The 23,077-nt window shown below is 40.9% G+C and overlaps 2 protein-coding genes across 5 annotated transcripts in view; one reads left to right on the forward strand and one right to left on the reverse strand.

The window, feature by feature from the left end:
• Window positions 1-510: 510 nt before the first annotated feature.
• Window positions 511-5,433, forward strand: LOC123512686 (ER membrane protein complex subunit 10-like). Its single transcript, XM_045269194.1, has 6 exons — window positions 511-658; window positions 1,633-1,806; window positions 2,242-2,331; window positions 3,588-3,769; window positions 4,467-4,557; window positions 5,065-5,433. The coding sequence occupies exons 1-6, from the start codon at window positions 581-583 to the stop codon at window positions 5,134-5,136; spliced, it is 687 nt and encodes a 228-aa protein (XP_045125129.1). The 5' UTR covers window positions 511-580; the 3' UTR covers window positions 5,137-5,433.
• A 403-nt stretch (window positions 5,434-5,836) lies between these two features.
• Window positions 5,837-23,077, reverse strand: part of LOC123511744 (pseudouridine-5'-phosphatase-like) — a 39,787-nt gene continuing 22,546 nt past the window's right edge. The window contains exons 1-5 of one of the 4 annotated variants that reach the window (XM_045267777.1): window positions 15,354-15,493; window positions 13,471-13,689; window positions 9,169-9,401; window positions 8,605-8,799; window positions 5,837-6,623 (exon numbers count right to left, since the gene is read on the reverse strand). In XM_045267777.1, coding sequence (XP_045123712.1) covers window positions 8,620-8,799; window positions 9,169-9,401; window positions 13,471-13,689; window positions 15,354-15,411 — 690 coding nt within the window. In that variant the 5' untranslated portion in view covers window positions 15,412-15,493 and the 3' untranslated portion in view covers window positions 5,837-6,623; window positions 8,605-8,619. Of the gene's footprint in view, window positions 6,624-7,537; window positions 8,800-9,168; window positions 9,402-10,077; window positions 10,297-13,470; window positions 13,690-15,353; window positions 15,494-23,077 lie in introns of those variants that run through there. The other 3 variants (XM_045267775.1, XM_045267776.1, XM_045267778.1) reach the window with 3 other exon arrangements.

The following is a 23,077-nucleotide window of genomic DNA, read 5'->3' on the forward strand; positions in this document are numbered from 1 at the left end:
TTTTTTGGCAGTAATACACTTTGTTGGGATGCCATGGTAAGGGAGCCAAGGTTACTCAAGCCTTACTAGTCACAAATGCCCATTGAGAACCTCCTCCTCCTACTACTACTACTACTACTACTACTACTACTACTACTATTTCTACTACTATTTCTACTACTACTACTACTACTACTACTACTACTACTACTATTTCTTACTACTACTACTATTACTACTACTACTACTACTACTACTACTACTACTACTACTACTACTACTACTATTTCTACTACTACTACTACTACTACTACTAATACTACCACCACCACCATTCCCTTTACGGTGTTCATTTATGTTGATCTTCCTATTGGGATGGTTTCTCCATTTTTGTCCTTCTCTTTCTTTCTCTTCTAAAATCAGCATAATATTTATTCTTTATATAATTTGATAACTTCATGATTAATCTGGTACTTTATGTTATGTTAGTTTATGAGAAAAGTGAAGAAAAAGAACATAAATCTTGACAATCTCGACATTTTGAGTTTCTGGTAAACAAATCGTGACGTCATCGCCGGCCATCGTAACTTGCCTTCCTGTCATGGCTCCGGCGATATTAATGAGAATTTCTGCCCTGGCCTTGCTTCTGCTGGCCTGGGGAGGAGCACACGCATTCCAGGTACAGTAGGGGAAGTGGGAAACCAGGGGAGGATGCTGGGGAAGGCGTGGGTGAAGTTTATATGCCTTTGTTTTAAGATCTCGTGATTATTGTAGTTACTTTGACACGGGTCTTTTAATTCCATCAGTGCTAGGGTGTGTTTTTATGCTTATCCTTTTTGCTATTTGGTGATTCTCTTCTGTTTAGTGTTTGGTGATTTTATTCTGGTTACTATATGATGATTATATAGCTACTTGTTACTATTTGGTGATTATATACCTGCTACTATTTGGTGATTTTATTGTGGTTACTATTTGGTGATTCTCTAAAGCTTACAATTCTGCTTACTATTTGGTGATTCTATACAGCTTCATAAACTTAACGTGGGGGATTAAGATAGTAAAGACTGGCCATTAACCTTCTGACCTCCATAGACCCTTACAAATGTTAATAAAATGGTCCTATCGTACACAAAACTCACGGTAAAAATGCGTCCCAGTACAAAACTTGACTTATTTGAAGTAGATAATTGACTTTTTTTTATTATAAGAGGAAAACTGGCCCAAGGGAAGCAAAAACAATAAATAAATAAGATAGGCCCACTGAGTTGCCTGTCCTCTTAACATTTTTACTGTGATACAAAACAACACTACCAAAAGTAAAGCAGAAAATCTTTGTAAGTGTCAATAAGAAGGTAAAAGGATGAAAGGAACATATTTTATTGCAATTTCTACTCAAAAGATTGGAGGTTGCTGTAGAACAAGTAGTGACATCTCAGAGTGATTAGTAATTAAGGAAAGATGTACTAACTAGCAATCAAAGGGTTAGGTGAATATTCTCAACTATAGTATCCTTGGAGCCTCACCTCTGGCTACATCAACTTGTTTGGGGACTGGCACCTCAGTGGGTCTTTTTTGTCACACTTTGCTGGTATTCCTTCTTATGCAAATAAATAGAAAAATTAAAAACACTCATTATTACTTTTATTTCTGCAGGAGGATGATTTTCTGGATGGTCAGCTGACATTAGTGGTGGAAGATGCACTGGATGGTGGCCCAGAACCAGTCTTCTCCCCGCGGTCCACCATACAAGTCCGCTCAGTGAAGTCTGGCAGTGCGGTGATTAGCCACACCCGCCCCTGGACCTCACAGCTGGACACCAAACTTAAGGTGATGGTGGTGGTGGTGGCAAACATTTTATTAGTCTTTTTTATATTTTTCTTATTTTAATTTTTCCATATTGTGCCACTTAACTTTCTTTCATCATTATTTTCTATGTGTGTGATAGTGGTGCAGGTGAACATTTTATTAGTCTTTCTCTTTTTTTATTTCTATTTTTCATATTTACATTTAACTTTCTTTATTACCTTTCTTTTTCTTATCATTATATATTTTCTACAGTGTGTGGTTGTGGTGGTGGTGGTGGTGGTGGCAGGGAGTGGTCTTATATATCTCTAGTAACCTCACTGATAATTGATACAGTAAAATTTCCATATATTCCTGCTTTTTATACTTGCATATTCTCTCTCTCTCTCTCTCTCTCTCTCTCTCTACCCATTTATATATCTTTGTCCTTCTCTCACTCATGCTTCCACCTCCCCACAGAGTCTGGTGGACACGGACGACTTATATCGCATCCGAGTGTACCAGAAAGGCTCAGAGGACAGGCGCTATGTGTCCACCTTCACCAGAGCCGTAAGTTAGGTGCTGCTGTGATGGAAGTGGTGGTGGTGGTGGTGGTGGTGATTTGATTGTTTTAGTGAGATAATTTTTTTTTTTTTTTTTTTTCATCCCTCTATATTTTTCTATTTCAAGTTTTATATTTTTTGTATTTATGCTTTCTCATTCCATTTTTCACTTTCAATACTTGATGGGCATTTTATTTTGTTTTAGCGAGATACATTTTTTCATCCTTGTAATGTATTATTTTTCTTTTACATTTTATTTCAAGGTTTTTATTCTTTCTGATTTTATTTTTCACTCGCAATACTTGATATCCACATTTTTAACTCCTTCAGTACAGGGACATATTTTACCCATGAATTTTGAGTGTGATTAGATGCTTCTATTGACATTAGGAAGGGTCTGTGGAGGTCAGATTAATGGCCAGTCTTCACTATTGTAATCCCCACATAAGTTTCTGAAGCTGTAAAGATCACCAGATAGTAAGCAGGAATATGGAAGTATATCATGGTACTGAAGGGGATTAAATAGTGTTGGTGTTGGGTATTTTATGGTTCTATTGTTCATCAGGTGGTCTTAATTAGCTAATGGTCTCTTTACAAAACCTTCTAAATTATTCTAAGGAGGCTTGAGTCTGCTAATGTGTCACAGTTTTATCAATCTTAACTCCAATTAGCTAACAGTCTCTTTACAAAACTGGTTAAGTTATTCTAAGCTCAGGAACTTCTATTTAAAAAGAGTGTGACACATATCCTTTGCCACATTTACTGCAGGACACTTCTACAAATTCAGCATTTTTTAGAGTAGTGACATATTTCCTACAGGACTACAGCATATCTGGGTACAAAATTACTGTGTAGGAAATGTGCTTGCCACTCATCCTTGTGTAGGAAATATTACCAATGTGTAGAAGCTGTGGCTTTTGTGTAGGAAATGTGCCAGGTACTTATTTTTTTGTGTAGGAAATTTGTCAGGTACTTACTTTTGTGTAGGAAATATGACCACCTATGTGTATTATGTCTCAGATGTAACAGGGACATTATTCGGCCTTAGAAGTACAACAGTGTCTTGAAGTTTGTGTAACGTTCGATTTTGTTCATTCACATACGATATTCTATGTTTTTCTTGAAGTATAGTTGTGTATTAATATTTCTTTATTCTTCAAATGTTTCCAGGATTTTGTTTTTACTCTTTGTGTTAATGTATGAGTAAGGTTTTCATCTATATAATGTCATCAGAACATGTACAAGTGTGTGTTTTATCCGCAGTGCCAGATATATGAGAGTAGCCTGACGGAAACCCTTAGTCTGGTGGTGGACAGCGGAGGCATCTCAGTGGTTGGCGTTGGCATCTTCCCCCCTGTGGCTGTGTGTGGTGGAGAGGCGCCGCCAACACCACCTGCACACCACAACACCACTGTCATCATTCGCTCTCCCATTCCAGCACCTGTGTGAGTGTCTGGTGCCTTCAGAGGGCTTATTGCAGCTTCCCTTAGTTCTTGATTTTGGTGCCTTACTTTTGTTTGGTAAGAATAAGAGGATGATTCATGGATAGAGAATCTTCTGATATGTTGAAATGAAAGTCTGTTAATATCTTTTATGTTCTCTCTCTCATTTTAGTGTGTTTGTGCAATATGACTCATCTTTTACCTAATTTCAGTCTCATATCTGTTGGTTTTGTTAGAGTGCAAGGCTAGTACATAGATAGAGAACATTCCAATATGTAGAAAAGAAAGTTTGTTAACCTTATTCATATTCATTCTCTCTCTCTCTCTCTTATTTTAAGGTGTTTGTGCAGTGACTAAGCTTTTATCTAATTTCAATCTCATATCTGTTGCCTTTGTTTGAGTGGGGAGCCTGTATTTTTTTTTCTTTATGCAGGACAGAATGCCAGCCAAAGGCAACAAAATATAAAAAAAAAGGCCCACTTGAGCTGGTTCCTTTAAAGACAAGTAGAGTCAGCCAAAATTAAGGAACAAATGTCTTGATACCTCCCTCTTAAAAGAAGCCAAGTTGTAAAGATAAAAGAATGACCTGATATTTTAAGTTTGTCTGTTAATCTCTCTCATATTCTCTCATTTTAAGGTGTTTGTGCAGTGTGACTCATCTTTTATCTAATTTCAATGTATGTGTTGGTTTGTCCCTCAGACCTGACACAGCCACTTACATTGAGAAGCTGGAGGCCATGAAGAACGAGAAGGCAGAGGGGAAAGACAACCGATCCTTCCTGGCTAAATACGTAAGTGGGAAGATGCATATTGTTGTGGAGATGACAAGTGACTCTTAGCGCTCTTTATATTTAGTGAAGCAAAGGAAACTTGTCATTGTGTTGAAGATGATAAATGACTCTAAGCACTCTTTGTACAGATAGTGGAGTGAATTAGCACTGTTTTTGTGTAGGTAGTGGAATGAACCAGCAGTGTTTATATGGATGGAGATGGTGGAGTGAAGGAAACTTTTTGTGTTGGAGAGATAATAAATGATTTAGCACTTTTCATGTAGTGGAGTGGATTAGTGCTGTTTTTGTGTGGGTAGTGGAGTGAATCAGTGGTCTGTATATGGAGATGGAGTGAAGGAAGCTTGTCATTGTGTTGGAGTGAGATAATAAATGATAGCACTCTTCATGTACATAGTGGAGTGGATTAGTGCTGTTTTTGTGTAGGTAGTGTAGTAAATCAGCACTCTTTAAATGTAGATAGTGAAGTGAAGGAAACTTATCATGTTGAGTCCTTGTCTTTATTTGCAGTGGATCTACATTGTTCCTGTGGTGCTGATCATGGTGCTGTTTGGAGGCGGCCAGGAGGGTGGCGGCCGCTGAGTGCTGAGTGGAGGCAGACTCAACAGATTTAGAAGTTGTTTTGATTGGTGTGCTCAAAATTCTTGTCGTTTTCTTGAGAATTTATTATTTTTTCAGTTCCCTTGTATGATGAAAGTTATATATGTTAAGTGTACAAATGTGTGAAACTTAAGTGGTAAGGGGTTTTGAGTGCACCAATCAATGAGAGAGAGAGAGAGAGAGAGAGAGAGAGAGAGAGAGAGAGAGAGAGAGAGAGAGAGAGAGAGAGAGAGAGAGAGAGAGAGAGAGAGAGAGAGAGAGAGAGAGATCCTTTATTTAGTAAGTACAATACTAGATGTAAAAAATATTAGATCCCCCCTCCTCCTCCTCCTGATCCCCCTCCTCCTGATCCCCCTCCTCCTCCTCCTCCTCCTCCTCCTCCTCCCCCCCTCCTCCTCCTCCTGATCCCACCCTCCTCTTCCTCCTCCTCCTGATCCCCTCCTCTTCCTCCTCCTCCTGATCCCCCCTCCTCTTCCTCCTCCTCCTCCTCCTGATCCCTCCTCCTCCTGATCCCCCTCATCCTCCTCCTCCTGATCCCCTCATCCCTCCTCCTCCTCCTCCTCCTCCTCCTCCTGATCCTCCTTCTCTCCTCCCTCCTCCTCCTCCTCCTCCCTCCTCCTCCTCCTCCTCCTCCTCCTCCTCCTCCTCCTCCTCCTCCTCCTCCTCCTCCTCCTCCTCCTCCTCCTCCTCCTCCTCCTCCTCCTCCTCCTCCTCCTCCTCCTCCTCTCTCTGCCTCACACCACTGACTCCCTAACTCCTTCCTTCAGTGGAGTATCCTGGGCTTGTTGGAGACCAGTAATGAGCAGCAACTGGAATACAATGAATACTTATTTATTACACATACAGAAAGTCAATGATTACTTACTGCCTCCCTGTGTAGTGTGTAATTGTTTTAAGGGAGGTCATCTGTATTGCTTTTATTGGATGTTCTGTAAATCTGCTTCTTGGTTCAGTTATTACAGGATGACTCAGGGATTTAGGTGCATACTTTGGGATTTGATAGGTAAAGTAATTCCTGCAAGTTTAGATACATTCCTTGGGATTTGATGGTTAAGATACATACTTTGGGATATGAGAGTTAATGTTAATCTCTTGCAAAATACAGCAAATGGCAGTGTGTTTTTGACTCAGAATTATTTCAACTACCAAATCCCAAAGTATGTACCTAAACTCCTGGGACACCTTGTAATCAGTGATTGAAGAAGCAGCTTTACAGAACAAAGTGTAGGCAAATTAACTACATCAGCTTACATCCAGTAAATCCAATACTGATGTGTTGTATGAGTGACTTGAGTTAGAGTGAGTGACATTAGCTAGTCTGTGAGAAATGTTATGTTGTTAACTTATCTTTCCACTTTGACTGTGTATCATACAATAAATGTTATTTGTACAGACCAGTCTTGTTTTGCACAGCAGCGCCTTGACACACAGGCAGCAAATGTTTCTCCAATGACCACCACTGCCACAACCTGCAAGACACACTGCTCATAACAACAATAAAGTCAAGCCAATACAAGATTAATCCCTTCAATACTGAGATGCATTTTCACCTTGATTTTGGGGTGTGATTAGACCATTTTATTTGCATTAGGAAGTATCTATGGAGGTCAAAAGATTAATGGTCACTGTCTTCACTATTTTAATTCCCCGTGTAAGTTTCTGAAGCTGTATAAAATCCCCAAATAGTAAGAATGTATATAAAAATGCATCACAGTACTAAAAGGATTAAAGTATTGAGTGTGCTAGTAAAAAGATGCTAAGAGGACATAAAGGACAGATAAATTCATTCTGGGTAATATTAAATTGAAAAATATGTACTTCAATATTACAAAGCAACCTTAGAAATCTTTAACAATACCTTGGTGTCTGTTGAACAAGAGTTGGCTGACCACCACATCAATGCTGGGACACACTGCTGCCCACCACCATCACTACCACCTCCATCTCCTCCTCTTGTCCCCTTTACCTCCCTCCTCTCTCTCTCTCTCTGCATAGCTTTTTCTTACATTATTATTTTTCATCACCTCCTCCTCTTCTTGTCCTCTTTATCTCTCTGTCTCTCTCTCTCTCTCTCTGCATAGCTTCCCCTTACTCCCATTATTTCTTTAAGTGACAAATGTACATAAATTTCGTTAGTGTCAAGTACATTAATTCTGTTAGTGTTTAAACTGACATTTCCCTTAATTTCTACTCCAGCACAATGACAGTCAGCCTCTTCAGTCCCTGGTGGGGAGAAAGAGTTGTGAAGCAGGCAGCCAGCACACTACACCCCAGCATGCATTGGTTCACCCCTGCCCCTGTACAATAGATTCCAACACATTATGAAGTTAGCATGTTAGTAGTGGTGCTTATCTACAGTAGGTCAACATCATTACATCAGGGCCCTTGGCAGTGACTTTATTACATGTACATATCACAACCCAACAATCAACAATACACACCCACACCCTCATACAGCAACTCACAAGATTACAGTCATGCCGACCCATCACCAGTGTTGTGTGTGGCATCTTTCCAGTCAGGAGTGCTGCCAAGTTACCTCCAGGCCCACCACTCATTTTGTACTTCAAGAGGGAGGATTTTAACTCATACAGCTACAAATTAACTCCTTCAGTACCACGACATTTCCTTATTCATTCTGCTTTCTATTTGGTGACTTTGTACAGCTTCAGAAATTTATGTGGGGATTAAAATAGTGAAGACTCTGGCCCTTAATCTTCTGACCTCCATAGAGCCTTCATGTAAAAAAAAAAAAAAAAAAAATGGTCTAATTGTATACAAATCTCAAGGTAAAAATGTGTCCCAGTACTGGAGTTGATGGCTTTCACTGAGGTGGTGTACAGAGTGGAATGCATGAGTAACAATCAATGCATCGTCGTCAACATTACCCGTTTTAATACACTATCCCTTCGATCACCTTACCAATCACTCACAACTCATTCTGCTACAAATCAATTCTTTGCCTGCTATTTGGTATATCTTTCCTTAATCAATAATCACATGGGCACCTTTATACTTTACAGCCACCTCTAATCTTTATAAACTGGCTAGAAATTGCTAACTCTATTTTTTAATCCCTTTCTTACAGATGTTGATTACGATTTCATGGATTACTTCTGGTGCAGTGAAAGGGTTAATGGGTTTGCACTGAGGTGTGTTGTGTACAGAGTGGAGAGCTTAAGTAACAATTAGTACATCTCAGTTACCATGACCCACTTCTATTTCACACTTTCCCCTACATTACCTTCCCAATCACTACTTCACTCACAATCTTCTCTTCTCACACTTTCTCCTACATCACCTTCCTAATCACTCTTTCACTCACAACTTCCTCACCTCTCCCTCACACTTTCCCTTACATCATCTTAACAATCACTTTCACTCACAATCTTCTCAACTCTCCTACATCACCTTCTCTCTCAATCACTCTTCCACTCACAACCTTCTCACCTCTCCTTTCCCTCACTAATCATCAAAGGGTGGCAAGCCGTAACTCTCTGGCTTGAAGTCTTCCAGCGTGGTGAGCACCTGTGTGGCTCCCTTGGTCAGCTCAGAGCTCAGGCGAGGATCTGGCACCATCACCACCTGCATGCCGGCCGCCACACCCGCCTGTACACCATTTGGGGCGTCCTCAAACACCAGGCACTGCAGGAGGTGAAGTTATGAGATTAACTCCTTCAGTACCATGTCATGTGAGTAAAGGCATCACTCAGACACATGTGGTAACCTGATGCAGTCAAGGAAGATAGAAGAAGTAAGAAAAGAAATGAGAGAAAAAGAACAATAAGGAAGAAAAATAGGAAAAGTAGAAAAGCAGTCCCATGTAGCTAAAATTTTGTTTAGAGTCTTGATGGCAACAAATGGGAAGTGTACACACAGGAAGCAGTGAACAGCAAGCATGACACACCTCTTGCTGCCCATAGAGAAAAAAAAAAAAAAAAAAAAAAAAAAAAAAAAAAAAAAGAAAAGTGAGTGGCAGATGATGGTGTAATGGTGAGTGAGCAGCACACACACCTTGGCAGGGTCTGGGTTGTCGGGGAAGCGTTGGGCACACACCAGGAACACGTCCGGCGCGGGTTTGCCCTGGGTCACCTCGGGGTCAGAGGAGGCCAGCACCACATGTCTGAAGAGTGACACAAAGTCACGGTGGTTGGTGGTCTTGAGGTCAAAGCTGTCCTTGGCGCCGCCCGAGGCGATGGCGATGGGAATGTTGTGTTTGTGCAGGTGACGCACCAGCCGCTCCGCTCCTGTGGGGAAATGGCAGGGGGGAGGGGGCGGTGGGTGCCAGGCTTTACTCACCTCACTAAGACTGTATTATTCCATCTATTTCACAATATTCATTGTCACCAGTAACCATCATCATTACCATTACCATCACTACTAATACTATCATGGTAGCACATGCAAAGAAAGGAAGGGTTAATGAAAACAAAACAAAGCAAGCTTAAAAGATACACAAGCAAGCAGAAACAAAAAAGAAAACTCATGATGGAAAAAAATGAGCAATGGAACTTTTATGAATATTAGATATTAAATGCAGAATGAAGGTAATGATGGCCTTGGCAGATTTAGTGATCTTTAACTTAGTTGGCTTGAAAAGATGAATGAAGGAAATAGTGCACAGACTCTTTGTGCACAAAACTCTTTGGTCACTGTTGTGAATCCACTCACCACCACAAAACAAACTACTCCAGACATTTCCTGTTCTTGCCCGTTCTGTCATTCCAGTGGAAGGAAACATTCACAAGGTGAAAACTATTCTTTACTTCAGGGCAAGAAAATGCTCCAAGCAGATCCAGTCCATTGACAACAAAAGGTGGAGGCAAGACAAGTGTATTCAGAGGTGTGGGCACTAACTAAGCTGTCTAGGAAGGTGATGGTGACTACTGGCACTGCATTCAGGGAGGGCCAGGGAGTGAGTACCTGGCATGGTGGGTGAAGCAGGGAACACCTCAGGGTAGACCAGACTCAACCTCCTCTTATAGTCCTCAGGTGTGATGGTGAGGTGCAAGTCTCGGCACAGGTTTTGGCACACCTCTATGGCACTGTGGCCCATCTGTGCCATCAGCTGCACCCATGAGATGCTGTGGCCTAATGGTGCCAAGATGCGATTGTGGCACTCCAGGTAAATGCCCACAGTGTCTGGAATTACCAACTGGAGTGAGTGCCGGGCTCTAATCAGTGACTCACGACACTAACTCTTGACACAACCAAGTCACTGCTTCCCTTCATGCTTGCAACACATCACTTCATCTCCAAAACTGATTCATAAACATTGTCTTTTGCTTTTCTTCTCTGCAGCAGCAGCAGCAGCAGCAGAAAATTCTTCTCTATTCACTTGTACTCAGTCTGTAGTTTGGTGGTGGCTGTGGTGAGGTGCAGGAGTGTCATGTCCAGTGAAGGAAGGAAGAAGGAAACAGACCTGCTGTAGGTGAAGAGTGTGAGAAGCAAAGAGAGACAGGATCAGCAAGCACAAGGAACAATAACAAAGGCAGGAATGAATGTTGATTATTTTGGTGCAGCCACCCACTGGCCTCACAGGAGCAGGAATCATGTATGCAAAGACCACAAGTATGTACTAGAGATGTACCGATACCAAAATTTTGGCCGATTCCGATACCGATACCACCTAATTGGGGCCGATACCACCGATACCGATACTACTACTTATAGTGATTACTGCACTGGACACCAGGATGAGTTGGTGGACGGCGAGCGTTATCAGATGGGAGGCTTTGTTTTGGGGGATGCTGTAAGTCCTGAGAACGTTTGTGAAATAGGAGCAATTCTAGAAGCTTTTTGAAGTCATTTCCAAAGGTAAATTACTCAGGAATTGAAATGAATATCTCCTCAGTCTTCTGATTCTTGTCAGTTATTTTAAATTCTTACTTCTTACTCCTTTAGCGACCATTTGGTCTTGTGCATTTTCATTATTAAAATTGTAAAACAGACACAAAATATTAAAAAAAAGAAACTCATTTTGTTGTGTATGTTTCTCTTTAATTAAATCTGACATCCTTTGATATTGATTCATTACACATTAGTAGACCAATTCAGAAAAATGAGCTTTCACCTAATCTTTTCAATTAAATAGAAAAAAGTTTAGTTTATTCTAAATTTCTAGTGTATTGCTATGATCTTAAATAATTAATATGCAACAAATTATACACAATGCACATGATTACAAAACAGAATCGTTACTTTCTTAGTTATGGAATTTTTACATCCTTAGGTTAACACAAGTAACTCAAAAATTAAACTTGCATTAAAATTAATATACATATATAATTTGAGCTTCCACCTATTCCAGTATGATATCTTTGAAAAGGCTAGCACTAGCACTGTTAATTATAAATCAAATAAGAATATGCTGTTATTTACAATAATGCAAAAAGCCTAACTATATAGATATACAGTGAATATATCACTAAGTAGTAAATTCCTTTTAGGTATTGGAAGTGTTGGCATAAAATAAGCCGATACCGATACCCAAAAAATGGGCCAATACCACCAATTCCGATATCGATACTGATGCATCGGTACATCTCTAGTATGTACAGGATGTGCCTTCTCTTCAGGCTGGAATCAAAGCTTCCCTCACGCAGATCATTGCTTTCCACAACATCTGCCTCAAACAACAAGTTGTGAAGGACACTGGCTGCCAGCACTGACTGACACAGGGGCCTGGGCCATGATGGGCACTGGAGGGCCATGCAGAGTACCTGGCATGACGGCTGACTCAGGGAACACCTCAGAGTAGACAAGACCGACCCTTCTCTTATATTCCTCAGGTGTGACCTCCAAGTGAAAGTCCTGGCATATGTTTTGGCACATTTCCATGGCACTGTGACCCATCAGTGCCATCAGCTGCACCCAGGAGAGCCTGTAGCCTAATGGTGCCAAGACATGATTGTGGCACTCCAAACAATTGCCCACAGTGTCTGGAATTACCAATGCAGTCCTGTGTCAGTTTGTCAATATTTTACACCACTTGTCACTGCCTTTCCTTTACCTGAGGCCTACTTTGATTCCTGTAGAGGTTTGGCCAGCAGGAGCACAACACGTACACACACCAACACTCACCACACCTGAGCTTTTCTTAGCTGAATACAAGCACACCTGGCTACTACCTGTGTGTGATGAGCTAACCTTGCAATGATGTATTCCTACACCCAAAAAGAAGAGGAGTCTGCATTTCAAGGGTGGCAAAGTGAGTGTGAGTGAGTGTCTAAGGGGTAAGAAAAATGAATGGCCAATGAGATGATAAAAGAGGAATAGCAATGAAACAGAAAACCACGCCAGCTTTTAAGTCACCAAAAAATAAGAACCGCAAGAACAGCTAAACGAAAATGCACTACAGGGATAAAGAACCAGAAGAGGCAAGCAAATATAAAACAAAGTAAACAGAAATGGTCAGAGGTCTGTTAATGTGCCACACTCCTGCTTTGCATCTTTACTCCACCTCAAGTCTCCTAAATCACTAGTAATCTCAATACAAAGCTCACAATACACAGAGCACAAGCACCTGAGTGGACACAAGAAAATATCCCACAAACTTTACATTAAGACAAACTTTCTGACTTGCTAACTTTTCATTTCCACTATTTTCCTGAGAATGTAGATGATAAATTACGTTCTTACACTGTTTTATCATCCCCAAGCAATACACAACCTTTGCTAAACAGTAACTAGAGACACATAAGCACTTTGAAAGCCTCAATAACCACCACGAAAACTACAACTTCCTATAACTTGACTTAATTTAAAGAGGGAGATTTCAACACATCCCTTTTTCTGGCTAACTCTCTCAAACCTACAAGGGGACTGGCAACTAAGTGGGCCTTATTATTATTTTATGTTGCCCTGGCCAGTTTTCCCTCTTACACAAAAAAAAAAACAAAAAATAAGCTAAAAACTACAAGAATAAATTAAAAAAGCTAAACAATGAGTGTGGCACAGCAATCAACCAGTGACCAAGGCTGTGTCACCATCAGAACCCAGAAAATAGAAGTAGGATAAAGGAGGAAGAAGTAGGATAAAGAAGGAAGGAGTAGGGTAAAGGAGGAAGGAGTAAAATAAAAGGAAGGAGTAGGATAAAGAAGGAAGGAGTAGGATAAAGAAGGAAGGAGTAGGATAAAGAAGGAAGGAGTAGGATAAAGAAGAAAGGAGTAGGATAAGGGAAGAATTACTACAATAAAGAATGAACGGGTAAAATAAACAAAGAAGTAGCATAAAGAAAGAAGAAATAGGAGAAAGGAGTAGGAGTAGTAGATGAAGGAAAATAAGTAAGAGAGTGGCTTATTTGGCCCCTCGTACCTGGCAACACCTTAGCCGTGGGGAAGAGATTATTATAATGCTTGGCTATCTGTTCAAGGTACTTAGGAACGGTGAGAGGCAGGCCAAGGGAGTCAATGATGTGCTGAGCTGCCTGTGGTCCCTTCATTCCCATACACCCAACCTTCACCTCCCATGTATACTCCTTGCCATGGGGGGTAGCAAGCGCCTGTGTGGCCTCTGTGTATAGCCGCTCTGTGTCTGTGAGTGCATGGCTGTGGTTTAGCAAAAGAGGTAATGGTTTTTGTGTGTGGTGAGGTGGTTATGATTGGGAAGAGTGAGAAGTGGTGTGAAGTATTGTGACTTCTTGGTGAGAGAATGGTGCAGTGAGGCAAGGAATGGAGGAGAAACACAGAAATTGAGGACACAAAAGATTCTTAACCTCTTCAGTATCAGGACGTGTTTCAATAATCATTCTGCTTACTATTTGGTGATTTCATACAGCTTCAGATATCTATGTGGAGGTTGAAATAGTGAAGACTGGCCATTAATCTTCTGACCTCCATAGACCCTTCCTAATGTCAATAAAATCTAATCACACCAACAAAATTCAAGATAAAAATGTGTTCCAGTACTGAAGGGGTTAACAGATGCATTACTTCCTTCATAACAAACACTGGGTGACATAAACAGAGGACTCCAACACTCCCAGGCTAACTCTTCAGCTGATGACACAACGGTAGAGAGGAAAACAGAAACAGAAGCGGAAGTGGCTCTGTTGCAAGACTGAAATGGCTGACTAGACTGGGATGATATAAATAAAATGATAATGAGCAACGACAAATTTGAACTAATGAAGTGCGATGCTCCACATGACATCAAACAAGACACCAGCTACCAGGATGCCATCAGACCATTACCCAGAGTATGTGCATAACCTGGGAATCACCAAGAGTGCCAATGGAATCTTCTCACAACACACCATTAACATCGCTAACAAAGCCAAGACACTGACCGGGTGAATTCTCAGTATCTTTCACACCAGGGAGAGGACCTACTTGTTGACACTGTGAAAAGCTCAGGTGGAATTATTGCAGTTTGAACCAATACACCACACGTCACTATACACATTCCCACGGTCTAGATCACACTTCTACGAGCATTTTTAACCCCATTTTACCGTATTGGAAATTACAATAACTTCAGGACAGAATTTAGGTTAGGTGAGGTTAAGTTAGGTTATGTCTATGAGCATTTTTAACATCATTTTACCCTATCAAAAATTATAATAACTTCAGAACAGAATTCAGGTTAGGTGAGATTTAGTTAGGTTAGGTCTATGAGCATTTCTAACCGATTTTACCCTATTGGAAATGAATAAGGATTTCACGACAGAATTTAGGTTAGGTCTACGAGCATTTCTAACCCCATTTTGCCTTAACAGAAATGAATAATAACTCAAGACAGAATTTAGGTTAGGTTTGGTTTCCCCACCCTAAAACCCCACTTTCCCAGAAGGTTCCCAAGCTTTAGACATAGGGAAAAAGAAATATAAGATATTATTAGTCTTACTGCCTGACCACAGTGGAGGCCCACCTTGCCTACCCCCAGGTGAAAGGTTACACAGTGAAGTAAACACGTTGGTAACACCAGATTAAACATAAATAAACACAAATAAAAGCTAACTCCTCATCAACTATTCATGACACTCTAGAAATCACTATCAAAATAATCCATAAGAAATAAAAAAAAAAAAAAAAAAACGCCGGCAGAGTGAATACCTGGTGGTCCCTTCACACACCTGTCAAGAAGCGCCATTAACTGCTAATTCCTACTAATGAGGCTTATTCCGGCACTAACCGACCACACACACAGCTTTCCAGGGCCTTCATTGACCTTGCAACACCGGTGACACGACACATTACCCAGCAGCAGGCCGTCCATGTCGAAAATAACGTGTGTCACAGGCTGTGGGGTGGCCATGGCTGCGAGTGAAGGCGGCAAGGTCTGCTATTGTCTTGATCTCTGTCTTGAACTTGTTTTTATCAGCACTCTCGTTCTTGAAAGCTGATATATAATTGACGAAAAACTGGGAGATGGAATTAGAAAGTAATTTTGACACGAAAGACTCGAATCTCTTCCTCTCTCGTATCAGCGGTAGTAGTAGTAGTAGTAGTAGTAGTAGTAGTAGTAGTAGTAGTAGTAGTAGAAGTAGTAACATAGCTGTCAACCCCTGAAAGTCCTAGAGAGTGAGAAGCAGGGGTGCAGGGGGCGCAACCCCTTGTTAAGTCCAGGCGACGCCCTTGTTGGGGAGGTGTAGGGAGACGAAGACCCTCCGGGAAATTAAGGATTTTAGGTTTCCAATGAGGTGAAGGCTTACAAACTGAAGGAAGGCGGACGTTTTATAGTCCGTAAAATTCGGTTTTACAATTTTCCTCAGAAATTATCATGTCAGAAAGAATATGTGGGAAATATTTGTAAAAACGCGTGAATTTTTAGAGGCGATGCGTGTCACATGGAGGGGGAGGGAAAATGTCCGAGTCTCACGCTTGATGCGTCAGAGTTGACATGTAGTAGTAGTAGTAGTAGTAGTAGTAGTAGTAGTAGTAGTAGTAGTAGTAGTAGTAGTAGTAGTAACATCTAATAGCATACCTTTTCACTTACCCGCAAAAAAAAAAAAAAAAAAACACGTTTGGTTTTGTTCTCAACTCGTACAGAAACGTAAAAAAAGATGTACGAGTAAAGTGTGTTGGCCTAAGTAGACTTGCACTCAGAACTCCAATACATAACACCATGCAAGGAAACTCAATTGCATTCGTGTACAAACATATAACGTTATTCTGCCCCCTGGAGGCGCCTCACGGAACCTAAAGCAACACACGAACAGACAGACGGAAGGAGTGACAACACAGTATTGTACATATCAGGAATTGACGGGGCCAAGGGTCGCATTCCAGGTGAGTTTCGTTAATACAGATGTGACAGGTGTAGGATGAAGGTTCTCTGCCTCCCCATCACCCCACAGTTGGCACTATAATCTCCCCGGCAGCAGCGGCAGCAGCGACGACACTTATAGTGTACGTACCAACTGTGTGGATTTCCTCTACCTACACTAAGTACTTTGCATTTGCCATTTGTCTGTCCATTCGCTCATCTTATCCAAATCTGCCTGGAAGGTGATGGCATCCGAATCTGACCTAATTAATCTACCACCGTTTTCCTCACTACACACCTCACCCTGCATTCCCTTCCTTCCCTCATACTTACGCCACACGCTATCCATGTGTACTCACCCTAAAACCGACACTAGCTTCGTAAAATGGACTTAGTGTAGCCTGCATTTTCCTCCCACCTCACCGCTCGTCCTTCTTTCCTCGAAGCTTTTAGTCTGTCTCGCTGTCTTGTCTCGTGTGCTAATCTTGAACCCTGATCTTGAAAGTTTTATTTTTTTGTTCTTTCTTTTGTGTTCTAGATATATCTAGGCCATGGTCTTTATAGAAATATATAGAAAATTTAACGACCTATCTTCATGCACTATTTATTTTGTGTTCTAGTTAGTGGTTAGTTAGAAATGCAATCCATTATCCATACGTAGTTTAATACGAGGGAGTGGGGCGGCCAGACATCAAGTGACACTTAGAGACAAAGAAAACGGAATTATGTGAGGATAAACTATAGAATAAGGCTGAGGTGAGGTGAGGAGGTATCTAGATGGCTGTTTGGGGGTGTTATTTGGCCTCCCCTCCCCTCCCCCCCTTTCCTGATGGCTCTAGGACACATCAAAGGGAAGACAGGTATTGCCTCACACAGGAAATTCAGGTGAGAGGGGAAACTTACCTGGTTCTAGACACGAAGGTAAGGGGAGAGGGGGAGGGGAAATTGAAGGGACGAGAGCGAGAGGGAGCGGGGAGACATGTGTGTGGGGGTACAGTGGGTAGGTGTGTGTGTGTGTGTGTGTGTGTGTGTGTGTGTGTGTGTGTGTGTGTGTGTGTGTGTGTGTGTGGATTATTCTCTGTGTCGTGTGTGTGTGTGTGTGTGTGTGTGTGTGTGTGTGTGTGTGTGTGTGTGTGTGTGTGTGTGTGTGTTTTGACTTCCGTGTTTGTTTGTTTGTTTGTTTGTCTATCTCTCTGTTCATCTATTCCTTTGGCTTTGCATCCTTTGTTTTCTTTACCTTTCTATTTTTCTTTTAATCTTTCAATTTCTCTGTCTGTGTGTCTATCTGTCTGTCTGTCTGTCTGTCTATGTGTATGTATGTATTCGCATTTGCATCTCTCTCTCTCTCTCTCTCTCTCTCTCTCTCTCTCTCTCTCTCTCTCTTTGCATGTATGTTTTTGATTTCCTCTTATTCCATGCACGCCGCCACCACCACCACCACCACCACCTGGCCGTCCTACCCACCTGCATCCTTCCTCGCACAGCTGGTCGCTTCCACCTGGGAGGAGGAGGCGCAGGTGGTGCAGGAGGAGGCTTGTGACCAGCTGTGGCGGTGGTGGCGGTGGTGGTGGTGGTGGTAAAGCAAAATTTCCATTGGTTGCATTCACTATTATGGTACACGATTTCTTTAGTAGTAGTAGTAGTAGTAGTAGTAGTAGTAGTAGTAGTAGTAGTAGTAGTAGTAGTAGTAGTAGTAGTAGTAGTAGTAGTAGTAGTCAAAGTCGAAGTAGTAGTAGTAATAGTAGCAGTAGCAGTAGCAGCAGTAACAACACCACCACCACCACCACCACCACCACCACCACCACCACCACCACCAGTAATAACAACAGCAATAGTAACAGCAACAACAACAAAAAATAAAAATAAAAACACGGTAAGCCGGCGAGATAAAAGAGACGGTGGACTGACAGTACAGACAGACAGAGAAGGGACAGGTATTGGGCAGGAAAAGCACCACTGAAGCCTCACAGGTAGCCAGAGAGACAGGTAATTGGTAGAAGGGTTTAAGAGCGGCCGATTCCTGCAGCAGATCAAGGGCGAGAGGAAGGAAAGAGGAGGAGAGGAGGAGGAATAAAGGAAGACTAACTGGAGAACATTGGTGATAAAACGAGAGAAAAAGAGACAGAACGGGGAGAGAAAGTGTGTGCGGGAGGAATAAATGGATGACAATGAAAGAAGAGGAGGAGGAAAAGGAGGAGGAGGAGGAGGAGGAGGAGGAGGAGGAAAGATTAGAAAAGAAAACGAGAAAATTACAGGTTACTTAATGATCAATATGGCTACAAATCACATACACTACTTTATCTCTCTCTCTCTCTCTCTCTCTCTCTCTCTCTCTCTCTCTCTCTCTCTCTCTCTCTCAGGTACACCCATTAAGTAAACAATCTGCAATGGCTGGTGACAATTCGCTTCTAAGACGTTTGCAGTACACAGAGAGAGAGAGAGAGAGAGAGAGAGAGAGAGAGAGAGAGAGAGAGAGAGAGAGATAGGCAGAGCGTATTGACAGACAGACATATCACCACAACGGACAAGGAAGAGAGGAAGAGAGGAAGAGGATAATAGATCGCCAGGAATGGAGGAAGAAGAGGAGGAGTAGGGGAGGAGGAGGAGGAGGAGGAGGAGGAGGAGGAGGAGGAGGAGGAGGAGGAGAAGATACAAATAAAAATGACAAGAGTGAAGATAAAGAAATGGTAGATGGATGTGAATGTGCGTCAGAGAGAGAGAGAGAGAGAGAGAGAGAGAGAGAGAGAGAGAGAGAGAGAGAGAGAGAGAGAGAGAGACAGCTCCCCGCTAGTCTTCACCCATCAATATTGACAAACAGTGACAAACAAACCCACCTTTAAAGAATATTTTTTCAATTTATTTTTTCATCCTTAAAAATAGACAAAAAAAAAATGAATATATATTGCCTCTCTGTCACTATCAATTTTTTTTTAGTCTAATATTCATCACTATTTTTTTTTCCCCCTTTCTTCCTTAGTAGTGGAAGATTTCAAGACATTTACCCCTGTTGGCTGACTCTCTCGGACCTGCATGAGGACTGGCAAATAAGTGGGTTTTTTTTGTTATTTTTCCCCTTGGTTAGCTTTCCCCTCTTACGTGAAAAAAAGTACTAAGTTTGAGTAGTTAGGTTAAGTTAGGTAAGGTTAGGTAAGGTCAGGTTAGGTAAGGTCAGATTAGGTAAGGTCAGGTCAGGTTAGGTAAGGTTAGTTTATGTTAGGTAAGGTTAGGTTAGGTTAGGTAAGGGTTCAAATCCCCTGTTCCCTCCCTTTTTCGTACCTTTTGACCCTTTCCTCCTTTCCTTCTTTTCCTTCACCTTTCCCTCCATCTGTTCCCTCCATTAAGCTTTCCTCCACCACCTCCATAAATTTAATACTCAATCCTCCCTCCTTCCCTCCTCCTTCCCTCCCTCCTTCCCTCCCTCTCTTTCTTCCTTCATCGTCTCCATAAATGTTTTTTTTTCGTCTTTTTTCAATCATATAAATATTTTTTTCATAATTCATCGTCTTCTTTTCTTCCTTTCATTCGCTCAGATTTTCTTCATTTGCATATTATTTAACATTATTTTCTCAGATTTCATTCTATTTGTTTTCATAGTAAGTTATTTTTTTATTATCTATTTATCTATCATCGCTTCTTCATCCTTTATTTTTCTATTTTTATTCATTTTTATTATTATTTTTTCTCTTTTACTTATATTTTTCTCTCGGATTGTTCTCATATTTCTTGTATTTTCAAAAGTAAGTTTTTTTTTGCTTATTTTCTTTGTTTTTTCTTTATTTCTCTCTATGAATTCTATCACTTGTTTCGCTTTTCAGTTTTTCCCTCTTCTCTTTCTCCTTTTGTCGTTGTTGTTGTTGTTGTTGTTGTTGTTGTTGTTGTTGTTATTGTTGCCATTCTTCTTCTTTCTGTTCTTCCTCTTCATCATTTCTCTCACTTCCTTTCTTCCATTTTCTTTCATTTTTCCACATTCTTACTTTCATTTTATTTCCTGAGTCATCTCAAAATTTTATGCCCTCGCTTCTTCCATTACCCCTCTCTCTCTCTCTCTCTCTCTCTCTCTCTCTCTCTCTCTCTCTCATCCGTGTAAGTGAGACTGAGACTGTCATGTGATTGGTTACCTCCACGTTCTCTCTCCACCAATCACGTACGTTCCTGTCATTATCTCGCCTCTCTATTGGTGCAGGCGGACTGTGGACGTAATTTTGGCGTCTTCTCATTGGTGCAGATCTCCAGATGTGTGCCGTTCATTCGTGACAACTCGTATTCAAATGACTATTACGTCCCTACATTATCTGAATATCTCCCGCGCCGTTGCTGAGTAAAGTAGGTTAATCTGGCCGCTCTATCCTCCGCCAGAGGGAGTGAATCTGTAATCACGGAAGGTACAGGGAAGGAAAGGTAGATAGCAACATAGAAAACGAAGATGGATAGGTTGGTGAAATGGATAACTGTTGTAAATCGCATTAATTTCGTGGGGGTTTCCTATTTTGTGATGTGGTTTCATTTTACAAGGTTTTGTGGCACGTATTATCACTTCTAAACTCTATCAAGGCAAACACACCAAACACAACACACAGATAAACACACTTCTCTCTCAGCAACACTTCTAAACTCTATCAAGGCAAAGACATGAAACACAACACACAGATAAACACACTTCCCTCTCAGCAACACTTCTTAACTCTATCAAGGCAAACACACCAAACAACACACGGATAAACACACTTCCCTCTCACGCAACACTTCCTCTATTCACGTCTCGCTTGTTGACAATTTCAGAAGACAAGAATGATGCTCCAAGCCTTGACCCCTTCAGAAACCCAGCTCCCCGCCAGCCAGACCCCAGCCAGCCTCCCTTCCAGCCCCCCAGCGCTCTTCCAGCCCCCTTCAGCACCTGCCCACGCTATTTCAGATTCACTCAGGCACTGCGTATTACAATCCATCCCCGCCTCTCCCACGCAAGAGAGAGAGAGAGAGAGAGAGAGAGAGAGAGAGAGAGAGAGAGAGAGAGAGAGAGAGAGAGAGAGAGAGAGATAGCACGTCATTTTAATTAAGGTAACGGGACAAAGCAGATCGTTTCATTGATTACTGACCAGCCAATAGAAAGAAAAGGTGAGAATCGTGTGGTTTCTGTGTACCATCGCCTATAGCAACACCAATTAAAGTGAATAAATCAACGAATATTTGAGAACTCTTAGGTTAAAAGTTAGGCGAAATTTTCCTTTGCATTTCGTTGTATGTCAGATAAATTAAGGGCGATACGATGAAGTGGTGAATTAGAACGAAGATTTCAGAACACGTAAGTTAAAAGCTGAGCTCATTTTTTCTTTGCATTTCCTTCTATGTCAAATTATTATGACCGATATGATGAAATAGTGAATGAATTAGAACGAATGTTTAAGAATGCTCGTGTCAAATGTTTAGTGAAATTTTCGTATGCACTTCCGTCTGTGTCAAAGGTAGGGAAAGGTAAGGCAAGGTAAGGCAAGGAAAAGTAAGGTAAGGTAAGATACTGATAGGATATGTAAGGTAAGATAAGGCAGGGACATAAGATAACGCACCACGGTCTTGCATAAATCGTTGTTTTTACGAGTTTGTCATTTGAGTATTTTTAAGAGACCTAAAAATGGGTGTTATCACTAATACGGCTGTGTTGTGGACAGATTATTGATATTCCTATAATCAATGCGTGAATATTCGATAAATCTCTCTCTCTCTCTCTCTCTCTCTGCCTGTCTGCTTGCCAAGATAGAACGTGTGTGTGTCTGTGTGTGTGTGTGTGTGTGTGTGTGTGTGTGTGTGTGTGTGTGTGTGTGTGTGTGTGTGTGTGTGTTCCAGCCCCTGCACATTAAAAACAGCTGCCAGACTTAAAAAAAAAAGACCGTAGACATTTCCTTTGTGTGAGTAAATGAAAAATTATAATTCCAAAACGGAGAGACAATAGAATCTCTTAAACTAAATAATATCCATGACTGCTCTCTCTCTCTCTCTCTCTCTCTCTCTCTCTCATTATTAGCTTTTTTTTCCTTATTTTCCTAGCAGTTTTTCTTTTTCTTTTCTATTGTATGAGTGTTTGTCTGTATTTTGTTCTTAATGTTCTTCTCTCTCTCTCTCTCTCTCTCTCTGATGGAATGGCGGTAGATATAAATTCCGCAATATATATCATACTTTTTTTTCTTTTTCCATGGTTTCAATTTACTGACAGAGCATCGGTGTATTTACATTACAGTGATATTAAACCATCGATGCGCATTTGTTTTCTGGCTCTCGTGTGTACATGTGAATGAAAAAGGAAATGTATTAATCTTTCCCTTCAAATGATCGACTTAATTTCTTCTTACCTTGATGATAGAAGGTTAGACATTATTACTATTACTACTACTACTACTACTACTACTACTACTACTACTACTACTACTACTGTTGCTACTACTACTACTTTTAATATTACTACTACTACTATTACTACTTCTACTACTACTGCTATCACTATTACTATTTTTACTTCTATCACTACCACTACTACTACTATTCTTATCCCTATCACTACCACTACTACTACTATTTTTACAGTCATTACCACTACTACTACTTCCACTACCACTACAATATCTAGTTACTTATTTATTTATTTATTTATTTCATCTCTCACTACCACTTCTACTATTTTTACTTTGACTACTACTAATATTACCATTCACTCTATTATACTATC

The sequence above is a fragment of the Portunus trituberculatus genome, chromosome 4, assembly GCF_017591435.1.
Source record: "Portunus trituberculatus isolate SZX2019 chromosome 4, ASM1759143v1, whole genome shotgun sequence".
Classification (NCBI taxonomy): Eukaryota; Metazoa; Arthropoda; class Malacostraca; order Decapoda; family Portunidae; genus Portunus; species Portunus trituberculatus.

What these genes read in the sequence shown, in the direction of transcription:
- LOC123512686 (XM_045269194.1), top strand. Translation starts at nt 581, where the DNA reads ATGGCTCCGGCGATATTAATGAGAATTTCTGCCCTGGCCTTGCTTCTG. An exon ending in AGCTGGACACCAAACTTAAG is followed by an intron (nt 1,807 to 2,241) that starts GTGATGGTGGTG and finishes ACCTCCCCACAG; the next exon opens with AGTCTGGTGGACACGGACGA. An exon ending in TCTCCCATTCCAGCACCTGT is followed by an intron (nt 3,770 to 4,466) that starts GTGAGTGTCTGG and finishes TTTGTCCCTCAG; the next exon opens with ACCTGACACAGCCACTTACA.